The 13439-nt window shown below is 31.5% G+C and overlaps 1 protein-coding gene across 3 annotated transcripts in view; it reads right to left on the bottom strand.

The window, feature by feature from the left end:
- Nucleotides 1-6968: 6968 nt before the first annotated feature.
- Nucleotides 6969-13439, bottom strand: part of mst (misato mitochondrial distribution and morphology regulator) — a 31749-nt gene continuing 25278 nt past the window's right edge. For all 3 annotated transcript variants that reach the window (XM_076499194.1, XM_076499192.1, XM_076499193.1), the window contains 2 exons: nucleotides 12632-12747; nucleotides 6969-11938 (listed from right to left, as the gene is read on the bottom strand). In XM_076499194.1, the coding sequence (XP_076355309.1) occupies nucleotides 11727-11938; nucleotides 12632-12747 (328 nt within the window). In that variant the 3' untranslated portion in view covers nucleotides 6969-11726. The remainder of the gene's footprint in view (nucleotides 11939-12631; nucleotides 12748-13439) is intronic.

Below are 13439 nucleotides of genomic sequence, written 5' to 3'. Positions count from 1 at the left end.
ATGTCTTCCGCTAAAAATATCGTTTGCCAATTGCCCTAATTTCACAACTCGTCTACTCACACAAGTAAGGCCTCCTATACTGGTAAAACCAAATGTCAAATTAAAGTAAGAACACATGAATACATATCTATAAAAACTGGAAGGAAGCTTACAAACCTTCTAAACTCCGCTATAAATAAGCACAATAAGAAACATGAAATCCGATTCCTCTAACTTTAAAATTCTCTTAACAGCCAAACATGATATTGAATTTTGTATAAAAGAAACATTGTCCACAAAAACTCTCCTTCCGTCCCTCGGTAATACACATTTTTTCACTATATTTAAGCCTATTTTAATTGTTCCACGGTTTCGTTTTCTCGATTTATGTTTGTATGCTTAAAATTTTATTCACGTATATACTTATGTCGTTATTACAAATACTGTTTGTTTCTTTACGTTGTACCTCTATATCACTGATGATGAAATTGCGAGAATTCCGAAACGTTTAATAAATGTTTCTAGATATTCTACACTGTGTTGGTCGAGCAGTTATGTGATATTCTATGATAAGTAATCGAATGATAATCATAAATTTAGTGCACATATCATACATTTTATCATCACCAATTAGCTCAGAATGACACTTCTTTTCAGCTATTGAACTTTCAACCACATGTTATCATAGCAGCTGATACTCATGATTAATCACAGCTATATTCATTGAAAGGCTAGCATCAATTGTCAAAGTTGTTTCTCGCCACTAGGTCTGATGCTCATCATGAACGTTCAAATAACTACTCCCAGCTCATAAAACGTTTTCTGTTTGGTTAGTCAAAACTTGTATTGGTATCCTCCTTCGACTTCTGGTTGCACCAATACACAATATGTACGTTAACAAGTGGATGTAACTAAATGAGATATTTTACTTTCTTTTGTGCATCTGTAAGTGTTGTAACTCATATATTATTGGAAACAGACTTTGGAGCATGAGTTAAGGTTCTGCACAGTCAGAGACAAGCTACTTCCTTACTACTGTTACGTACCAAAGCAATATTTAGTCACCACGATGTTACATCCATTCTGTTTTATCAAAACACCCGTTTTATCGTATGATAGCTTTTCTTAGGTGCTGATGTGCGAATTCATGCAAAATGGCCAAAACAACACTGTCATGGTGACTCATGTTTCACAGTGCTTTACATGATGCCCTGCAATGACACTATTAGTGTTTGTTTGGGCTGTACTGGGGGCACAGAATGGTTGTTTGGCATAATAATTATATATCAATACAGCTCAAACAAACGCTGATGATGCCACTGTGAAACATGACTTAACATGTCAATTTTGCTTTGGATGTCTACACTTGTGATTGTTACTTGGTTCATTTTAGTCTTCATTCCCGTTTCAATTTCGTCAACGTAAACCTCAAGCAGCAATTATTCAATTAATATTATAATTTCACTATTATGTAATAACAATTCAATTTCGTCAACGTAAACCTCAAGCAGCAATTATTCAATTAATATTATAATTTCACTATTATGTAATAACAAAAGATGCACAAGTTTGTGATAAAAAGGAAACGTACTGAACCTGATAGCCCAACCAGTGCAAAATGTACCGAGTTTGATGGGCCTAACATAGACAGTGTCCACGTTACAGTTAATTTGGATCTATTTCAAATTAATATACGTCTCCTTGCCAGTTGTGTTATTTTTAACTCGTCACTTATGAACAGTAGTATGAAACCTTCTATTTTGCCGCAACACTTGCTATATACCATTGTAGAATTAAAAGACAAACCTATTGAATATTCAATGCAAAAGGTTGAAACCTGGCTTAATTTGTCTGTTTGTTTATAAATTTCGCGCAAAGCTACATGAAGGCTATCTGCACTATCCGTCCATGTTTTAGCAGTGTAAGACTAGAGGGAAGGCGGCTAGTCATCACTATCCACCGCTAACTCTTGGGCTACTCTTTTACCAACGAATAGCGGGATTGACCGTCACTTAACACCCTCACAGCTGAAACGCCGAGCATGTTTGGTGTGACGGAGAAGGCTAAATTTGTAGTTAGAATATCGTTTGCTGAAACTTCAATGAGATCATTATAAACTTCATATGAATTAGCTTTATGTACAGCAGTGAAAAAGAAGGCACACAAAGTTACTGTATCTAACAAATCCTGCCATTACAATAATAGTGAAAAATATGTTGGAAAGCGAGACTATGGCTATTATCAAATCTATCCACAAATCAGATGATACTATGTCCCAACATATAAAAGAAATGGTAGATGATGTTGCACAGCAAATAACGCATTAAATCAACACTAATGAAAAGTTTGCTTTGCAGTTAATGAATTAATATATGTATCAAAATTATATTCAGATGATAATTTACGTTTGATATTAGAATGTTGAATTAGTTATTAGAGCTGAAATATTAGCTTGTAAAATGTAAAGGAAACCACTGCTGTCAAAGCATTTTGTTTTATTTACTGTATAATTTTGTACGAAATGAGTTTGGACTTAAGTAGAAATACTGCATCAGCATTTCTACTGATGGTGCTGCTAGTATGACAAGCAGACATAGTAGCTTTTATGCATGCATTCAACAACTTAATCCCAATATTAAAGAGGTGGGCCAAGCGCGTAAGGCGTGCGACTCGTAATCCGAGGGTCGCGGGTTCACGCCCGCGTCGCGCTAAACATGCTCGCCCTCCCAGCCGTGGGGGCGTATAATGTGACGGTCAATCCCACTATTCGGTGGTAAAAGAGTAGCCCAAGAGTTGGCGGTGGGTGGTGATGACTAGCTGCCTTCCCTCTAGTCTTACACTGCTAAATTAGGGACGGCTAGCACAGATAGCCCTCGAGTAGCTTTGTGCGAAATTCCAAAAACAAACAAACACATTAAAGGGGTTCACTGCATTAGTGTTAATGAGTGGTCCCTTAACGAAATATTATGTGACGCAGTAAAAGTCATACCTTAAATTCTTGTCTTTTCAAAGTTATACGTGAAGAGAAATCCCTTCACACAATTGTCGCTGCTGCATACAAAGGTACAGCAGTTATCTCCTTGACGACTTCTGTTTTATTTGTTTGACCTTCCACCTCTATATCAATGATCAAATTACCAGATAAAATAGTGTTTTTATGCGAGAAGGGGTTGTTGTTCATTTAACCCAACTTACGAAATAATAGCTTGATGGCTAGGCAATTGCCAGATATGACATGTCCAAAACAACTAACTAAATGCATATTCATGAATATAGTTTAAAATTTATTCTCCATAAATTAACAAAAAATTAATGTACAGGATAATTAAAAAGTGTTAAATTAAGAAGGGGAATAGAGATCATCCATAAAATACAGAAACAAGCTGAAAGATAAAAGTAAAGATTTTATTTCCAAGCCTACAACTAGGGAACCAAAAACTAGGCTGGAAATAGTGCTTACATTATTTTCTCTAGTTACAAATCCCTATTTTGATTCCATTAAACTGGACAAGTACTGTAGACATAGAATTAAAACAGGAATTTGTAGCTTGAGAAAAAAAGTTAGACACTATTTCCAGCCTAGTTTATTTTATTAAAGTATCTAGTTATATAGGCTTGAAAATATAATCTCTGCATTTTGGTTGAACTAGTTTAAATAATTTTTGACAATTTATACCCCTCCCTCTTTTTAAATTAACAATATTTAATTATCTTGCATTAAAAGGACATAAACATTCCAATAGAAATACAGACTAGAAATAATAAAACGAGCTTATAAAAAAATTAAAGCCTTCTAATAATCTAATGCTTAACAATCCTGTAATTATTTTCCAGAAAGACCTGTCTTTTGAAATTCAACAAACTATCACATTCACCATCACTCTTATAAGTCAGATATTCTATATTTTTTAATGATTTAAAACAAAACAAAACAAGATGTATAGAAAAATATGTTAGAATAATGGTAATTATTACATCAATCTGATACTAGTAATCTTCCACTTGATTTTTTTTATCACTAAAAATATTACTTTGTTGTCCTTTCTTTACTCAGTTATGAATTAAGACAATTCTGTAACTGACATCTAAATTTTTGGTATTTTGTATTGTTTAATCATTTATTTTTAATTCTCATGTGCATTTTTTTTAGAATACATATGATAATAATTTAATTTTCTGGAAATATATATTGTATTTATATCTGCTTATTTTGTCTTCAATCTTGTTTTCTTTTACTCCTACTCTGAAAATTATTGTCACTACTGCCACAATCCATAGTGACAGCATGTTTACTTCTCTGTTGCCATCACAACAATCCATCATGTCCTTGAAGGGCAGAAGTAAATTTTTTAATATCATTTTATCCCAAACAAAGCAAAAAGTTCTTGTATTATAGAATTTCTTTGATCATAAATTGACTGCTTTCATTATTTTATATACAAAACACTTTAAGTTTCAGTTTTATTAGATAATTTATACATAAACTTTGTACAAAGTTTATTTTGTTTTTATATTTTTGTCTGGTTGTTTGCATTTATGTAACACCATACTTAGCATCTTCTAATCCATGTGAATTTCATATTCACATCTGCTTTAGAAAATTAGTAGAGCTTTAAACAACTGAATACAAAACAAAATAAAATAGAAATTTCTGAATTATGGTAAATCACAGAAAGTGATAGTACTGAAGAGGTTAAACATCTCTAGAAACTTTAATTCCACTGGGTACTTCATACATCACCTTTACTTGATGAACATTGTGGTTGTCTTGTGAGTTTTAGATATAAATTTCACTTTGGTTAGAATGTTCTTACTCACGTATATGTTAATTATATATATTTAACATCAAATTCCTTGATAATTTCATGTTAAGCTTAAAAACAACAAAAAAGAAATTTCACAATGTGAATTATAATTTAACCCAATTCTTATAATACTATAGAAATTACACAATATAAGAATTAAAAACAGTTTTGCACCACCAGAGTTTTAACCAGTGTTGGTGAATACTGAAAGATGATCACTTATGCCTTACACAACAGAAAAAAATTCATTAAAATTACTGCAGGAATGAAATAATTATTACTCTGGTGCTATAAAGGAATGGTGATTACACAGTAATCTTCTGGCTGAAGTCTTCAGAACATACATGTTTATATATATAGGCAACTAATAACTAGTGCATAATTACATGTTCTGTAACATTATTTACTATTTCAGTTTCACTGTTTATAATCAGTACAAGAAAAAGTTGACAGGTAAAATATAAATTACTCACTTGGTTAGCACAGAGCATAAGAAATTCTATATTTAATACAAGATTATAAATAATATCTTTGAAGCCTACTTCTGGCTGATAAATGTTGACACATCCACTTTCTTTAAAGTAGAATTTCATTACTGATGTTAATTTTATTACTTAGTAAAAATCTTTAAATTTTTTGTAAAGTTTAAAATTATAATCTCAGAAAAAATTAAGCATCAAAATACACCTAATGAATTAAAGTTGAAAAGTAAAAAACAGTTATAAATACATAATGTCTTTGTCCAGCAATGAATTAACCATGTAAAAAAAGAGAGAGAGAGTCAAACAATGTAACTGGAAACTCAAACTGTAGCTTACAGAGTAACAGAACTTCCCATGTTACATGTTTTAGATAACTTAACTAGTCATGATAAAGATCGATTCTTTAACATCTTCAATTAAGAAATCTGTTGTACATTTAAAGTTGGTTTGTTAAATGGAATAGTTTAATTAAGCCTAAATTAAAGTTAAATGTTAAATCTGTATGTAAGCTTTTAATTTTGTACTAGTTACTGTAAATTAGTTTTATTTGATGCTCAGCACATATCTACACGAGTTATTTATGCTCTGCCCATTGTAAATATAGAAATCTGACTTTCACAGTAAACATCCCTCAGGCTTACTGCTGAGCCACAGGGGACACGAGTTAGTAATTACATAATTTTTTTCAATGTATTTCCATACTGTTTGCTAGCTTCCCAATAAAAAGTATTTGATTCCATAAACAACATAGTAGAACAAGTTAATGTATTAATAAACTTGATAATGATAGCTACGTGGATCATACATATCAAAATATGCAGCTGAAAATAACTATTACACTTCATAAACTTAGCATGTTTTACATAAACAACTTATCAGAATTATTATATTTTGAGAAATAAAATGTTAATATCCTCCAACTACACTGTACAACAAAGTTTTTGCTTCTTGAATACTGTTGGGTGTTCCTTATAGATTTTTGGCTGCTGATCACAAAAATCACATCCAAATTTGCCCATCACGTACCATTTCATCAAAATCTTCAGTTTCACCGGGACATTGCTACAATGCAAAAATAATATCAGGGCAACTGACAGTTAACTGTCTATTTCTCAGAGTTCCTACGTGATGAAGCAAAACCAAAAACTATATTTGTGCATACCCACCAGGTACCTGTCACAATCAGCAAAAACTTTTCAAAAAATTGTTGTGCAGTGCTATTAAACAGTATATTATCTGAAACTATCTTAACATTAGGGTGGTTTTAGCTAGTTCTGAATGGCACAGCTATATAGTGTCTTTTCAACTCTCAAGTATCTATGATTGAAAATTGAACTTTTAAATTGTAATTTCACTTATTCATGTTTGGCCTTTAGATTTTTATTTAATACTTTTGATTATAGTTACCATGCTAATCTATAAAGAATTGCATTTAATATTATATTAACCAAACTCAAGACAGTAGCAATGTTTGATCACTGATAGTAAACAGATGCATGACAATTGTAACATCTGACACCCAAGTATTTACCATTTAACTGATTTAAAGTGAGATTTCCCATCTTTAAGTGATCATGAGAAAAAGATGTTTAAAATATTTACCCAGTCTTAAGATTTTTACAAAGTGCTATTAGGCATGAAACAGCATCAATCTAAACATCAGTTGTTCTGACTCTGGAAAAAATCACTTAGAAACCATGTAATGAATGTTTGTTGTTTATTTTTTTCACTTTGATCAGGATCTTGTGGTAAACACTTTTACACAAAAACTGCTAAAGTCACCAATTTGATGGTTTTTAAACTTAAAATTTAAATATTTCTTTATGTATTAAAGATATACTGTTGTCTGTTCATGGCTTTTCTTAAATCCATGTATTAAATACTCTGACAGTATTTCAAAGGCAGAAAAAATCACAAAAATAAAAACATTTACTTATTTTAACCTAGAATTGTCAAAAACTTGTCAACTTGATTGTTGTGTACAATAGATTCTTTTATTTATAACAAACTGATTTACCCATCTTTTTTTATGAACGTAAAAGGATCTGGGGTAAAGATGCTATAATAAACAACACAAAAATTCTAACCTCTACACAATTTATTTATACTATATTATTACATGGTACACACTATGCAATGGTCAGGGTGACTTTATATTAAGATGTAGTTGCCAAAGTCATGGTAGTAGAGATGCTTTCTGTTACCCACCTTCAACACCCAACTCTTTATGCCTTTCCACAGTGTTTCACATGATTAATTAATTGATGAAGTTGTAAGGTCATGGGTCAAAGTAGAAACTGGGTATAATTCAAGAAATGGCTCTTAATACCAGTGTCATAATGGCTGCTGTAGCATTAACTTCATCTGAGTTTATATATTATTGCAATAATGGCAGCTATTTGTTTTCATAGCATTCCTCCACAGAAAATGCTAATGCACTTTCTGAGATAAACAAAATGTTTGCATGCATTCCCCCACATTTTGTATACGTTGTGATATAGAAAATTTAATTTGTGTGTGTGTGTGTGTGTGTGTGTGTGTGTGTGTGTAAGGACATGTATTCATCCATGTATGTAGCAACAGGCTGTATTAAAGATGTCTGCAGATTAATATTAGCAAAGCACTTTTCTTTACAGCTTGATGAATGTACAGATGTTACTAATATAGCAATTCTGATGGTGTTATGTGCACTTTGAACATGAGGGTGATTTGAAGAAAGAGGTATTATTCTCTGCTTCACTACCAATAAAAACAACTAGTTCTAAAGGGTTCTAGACTCTGACCAACTACATTGTTAACAAATGTGGGTTGGATTTCAAATTTTGTGTAGGATTAGTTTCTGATGGCCTGCTGCAATGATAGGAGGGCAAGCACCTTATTCTGAGTAGCTGCTCCTGAATGCCCTCCTATACATTTTTATGACCTTGCTGAACCATGTAAAGGCAAATGCTTCAAATCTGAGACTATTCACTGCATTATGTGATGATACAGAAGCTGATCATAAAAAACTCCTCTTCCATGCTGATGTAAGTTTGTTATTGGGGGGGGGGGTACAAGTCATGTCAAAAAGATTTGAACTATGAAACAAGCTTGCCAAGTTTCTTCAGGGCAAAAAACTAAATTAGTCACAATTGTTCTGGCTGCAATTGCTGGCTTATTTGGCTGATATCTTTAATGATCTCAACACCTCCATGCAGGGAAGGATGGTTTCGTGTTTGATAATGACAGACAAGATTGATGGATAGAAACAAAAGCTAGAAGCCTGGAAAGATTGAGTGTTAAGAGATTCTTATGACATGTTTCACCAATTAGCAACATTCATTGCTGATGCAGATGAAGACCTTAATGTTACAACTCTAGAAAATGTCATCAGAGAACACTTGACGAATTTGGCAGAATATTTTGAGTTTTACTTTCCAGCAAAAGAAGAGCCACAGAAAGGGTATGGACGAATTCAAAATCCATTTATTCCATCGAAAGATGACTTAACTGTCACTATGGAAGATAAATTGTTGAAGCTGGCCTGTGATGAAGGATTGAAGATAAGTTTCGAAACTAAACATCACTTTCTTCCTTTTGGATAAAAGTAAAGAAAAATATCCAGAGTTTACTGAATTTACTCTGAAAACTCTTCTCCCATTTCCTCCAACATACCTCTGCAAGACTAGCTTATCAACCATAAACGTCAAGACAAACTACATTCTCTACTGTGCATAGCACCGTTTTCCACTGAACCACAACTGGATAAGCTGACAAAAAAGAAGCAGGCTTACCTTTCACATTAGTAAAGATTAAGGTTTTGACATGCCTATTTTTACATTAATAAAATAGATCATTTATTTCATATTTTAATACTATGACATATTCAATATTATTATATCTTCAAGTTAACGTTACCCATTTCTTTCAATTTGTTTCACTATTTTTTCTTAACATCTTTATTCATTGGGGTTTAAAATAACTAAACCATAACATTTTTTAAACCTACTTTATTAACTTTAATTTTTGAATTTGTTACTTAAATATATACCTTTTATAATATCTTTGTTAGGATACTTTGCTAGTTTGATTTTTTATTTATATTGTAATATTGTATTCTTTGTTTACAAAATAAACAAAATAAAAATGTGTCAACTTTTATCACATCCCTTAGATTGTTTCCAGTATAAATTAATAATGCTACAAATGTTCAAATAATACTTTTTTCTTGGATCCTAAATAAATAATATTTATTTTATACTTTCCACACAGACACACAACCTTTCAGTCAATCTTCACTGGCGTTAAATGGGAACATCTCCACAAGTACACTACACTTAGTACACACACATTCTAATTCCAGTTAATACAGTGAAGAATGTTAGTTTTACTGATCTGATGTGCTATGTGCCTATGCAAATATAATAATAATATGGCACAAACATGGTATCAGTTCATGGCACATTGCAAAAAAAGCCAATTGCCTAAATCAGGTTGTATGAGAAGCAATGAAACAGAGATTCTTACAAGTGAAAATGAGGAAAGTGTCACTATTACCAAAACAATTTTTCAGAGACAGAAGATGCTGTAGCAGAAGCAGCAATCCTGGATAACTCTGCAATGCCAGTCACTTCACCAACTACAGTGACTCTGGCCATGTCATCAGTGTGAACTGGTACAAAGAAGAATGGAAAAGATACAACAGTTAGGAAATTATGAATTCTGGTGTTGATGCTGCACAAACTATTTTGAGAGAAACTTCATATCCCATATGGTAGGCAAAATGTAACAGTGATAGTCTGTCAGTGTTATTCATTTATTGACTGGTAAGAAAATGATACACTATGAATAATAATGCACTGAAGAAGATGAGCATAGTGTGTGATACAGTGATTTTTAGAAAATATCTCTAGAGGTCTATGGTGGAAAAAGTATTTACCTGAAAAGGTCTGTGCAAAGGGGAATTTCTTTTAACAGAGGCAATACCAAAGAATCAAATTTGAAAAATAATGAAGATTATTGTATTTTCATATAAGAGCAAAGAGAAGTATATGACTTCAAAGAGACAAATTTGCTCTAGCATCAGAAATATGGAAAGGCTTTATTTAAAACAGTATTGTCTGCTACAAGCAAGAATAGAGCATTCTTACTTGGAATAGAGGTTTCCCACAAAAGTGTGGTATCACTGGACACCACACATGGCCAACAAATCTGACAAATTGGGAATAAAGTTTTAGCTAGTAGCAGACATTTTCCAAAAATACATTCTGAATGGTTCTTCCTATCTGAACAGAAAGGAAATTCATCCAGCTGACTAGAGACAGGCAAACAGTTTGGTACTCAAGCTGATTACAACATACTTATGAAAAGGTAATGTGACTACAGACAATTTTTATTTACTTAAATTGAATGGGATAAAGAATTGCAGAAACAGTCTAGTGTGAATGGTGAACAAATCCAGAGCTGTAGACTAGTACAGTTTTGAAACACAGAAACTTTGCTACACTGATTATTTACAAATGGAAGCCAAGAAAGAATGCTTGTATTCTCAACCCTCTTCATGTGCCAATTGGTATTGACACTACTAAGAAGAAAAAACAAAAACTCTGCTTTTCTGCAACCAAACAAGAAGAGAATGGTTGTTTTAAACCAAATTACTTCAATATTCAGTGAAAGCCAGTTCTCATCGATTGATGGTTTTCTATTTTACAATATTACGGACCTGGCAGTCATAAGTTCCTTTGTTTTATACAAGGAATGCACTGGAGAAAATATAAATAGAAGTTTCATCTTGAAGCAAGCTTCAGAGCTCCAACAAAAACATGTTTGAGAAACTATAAAGAACTAAGCATCTCAACCCGAATCCAATGAAATATGTAAAATTAAACAATGCCAGGTAGCTAAATGCAATAAAAAAAAAGTACTTCAGATTTTCATACTGTAACTATATTTGTTTTGATGTTCCAAAGTAAAACTTTTGAGTTGTATTCAATAATATGTCTTTCATTTTAATACTGACACTAATATGTAGACGTAAAATGATGGCATTATGACAGTATTAAGTATGAGTGAACCACTGGCAGTTCTATTGTTAACCTGAAGCAGTAGACATCATAAAGTATATTATTTTCATTTTCTTCAATTAAAGTTTTCTTTATGAGTTTCATATAAGGGACAAGGGTTGACAAGTTGGTCATGATCAATAATCCACACTAATTTTACTATTTTCAGCGTACGTGTTTTTAATGTTTCAATTATTTAAGGCTGTCCATACTTAAGTTTTTATGATATGTTTGGTATAGTTGTAAATTTGAAATACTTATTTTGTTTTTTAATTTCGTGCAAAGCTATATGAGGGCTATCTGTGCCTTCCTAATCTAACAATCACAATTCTCTTTCTGAAGAAATATGCAGAACCTTTATCAAATGCTTTTATTCAGACAACTATGTTTTTTAAGAGATTTTGAGTATATTATCTTCTTTAATTTATCTCATTTCTGTCAGAGTAATTTACAGCTAAAATCTCCAAGCTGTGTAGAGCCTCTGTTAAATCATCTGGCTCTGAACCTGTCTCCCAACATCGATGGTACTTGTGAATGTTTCTTCTGGATGCTTCTTGAACTATTTCTTCCAAAAACCTTGATACATTATTTGTACTGTGTAACCCTGCCAGAACTGGGGAATTTTGAACACCTGTTGATTTTAAACAGTGGATTAAAGTAACTAACTTTTTTTTTTTTTTTTTAACTGCTGACTGAAGGATAGAAACCATTATGTAAAGACGACAAACAACTTCAGAAAAAGTTTAATTACTTGTACCCAACATTTTGGCTTACATCTTTATCAAGAGCCTATGAATGTCTGGTGACATGTGACATTCATACCAAACTTTCATAGATCCTTGATAAAGGTGTAAGCCAAAATCTTAGGTATAAGTAACTAAACATTTTTTCTGAAGTCATTTGTCATTTTTACATAAAAATGTAACTAACACCTTTAAAACAACATTCTCAGAAGTTAAACAAGATAACTAAAATATAATGATCTTACCTTTAAGATACTACCATATTTAGGAAGTCTTGAATACATACATAATTAACAATACTGATAACACATTTCACTTAGTTATTCTAATAAATTTATATTAGTTTTTCCATTCCACAGACATTTTAAGATATTTCAAAAAATAACAGATGGTTAAAAACATTATACCAGGATGGAAATAAAACTGTTAATAAAATCCTCAACATAAAATTAAGCAGCTTTCATCTAAATTTTGATACAAATAAACAACATAAGTACTGTGAAATAAAATGTAATATTACATTATCCTATTTCACATAATAAAATAGTACTGTTTCTAACAGATAATAAACATTTTCTTACTCTGATGTGCTCTTCTAACTTTAGAGCTAAGAAACCCTTCTGAAGTAATTTCTGGTTTGAAGATGTCAGGAAATGGGATGGTGACTTTACATGGTTCATTCAATGTATTTACGATGCTGTAAAAACATACTGTTTTGTTAAGCACATCTTAGTTTTTTGCTAAAATGTTTTCACTCTATAGAAAAAACAAAAACAAGTACGAACTAGATTTTGAAAATAAATACAAGGTTGGTTATTGATCAGAGAAAACTTTACACACACCAGCAATAAACCATTTTGAACTTATAAACAAATCCACTTTAGTACTTAACTTTATAGTAAATAAATTAGTACACTTTATTTTATGTGGTATGGCCATTACTATAAGGGATACTGAAAAATAACGAAACTCATAAGGCTTTCAAGAGTACATTAATAATTTTCTTCAAAAACTTCTACAATGCACAGAAACAGGATATTAATAAATATAATAGATGATACAAAGTTAATTTTAATCTATATTAATTTATCAAAAATCTTATCAACATCAAAAAATTTAACTGGCTCATCACAAAAATATACCCAAAATGTTTTAAATCCACATTTACAAAATAGGCTTAAAACATAATATATGACAAACAATCTAACTTGGATATTTTTTTTTACAATGTACACAGAACAGAAAGAATTTTCATAAAAAAATATATATAGATGAAAATTGTCTTTATTTTTACCCAGTAGGCTTTGAAATAATTTAGATGATTTAAAAGCCTGAACACTCATATTATTACCCAATGAAAATATCTAGTTTTTGGTTACATTTTTATTT

The sequence above is a fragment of the Tachypleus tridentatus genome, chromosome 4 (assembly GCF_004210375.1).
Source record: "Tachypleus tridentatus isolate NWPU-2018 chromosome 4, ASM421037v1, whole genome shotgun sequence".
Classification (NCBI taxonomy): domain Eukaryota; kingdom Metazoa; phylum Arthropoda; class Merostomata; order Xiphosura; family Limulidae; genus Tachypleus; species Tachypleus tridentatus.
The sequence above is the reverse complement of the archived record's forward strand: the minus strand, read 5'-3'. Positions and strand labels throughout refer to the sequence as shown.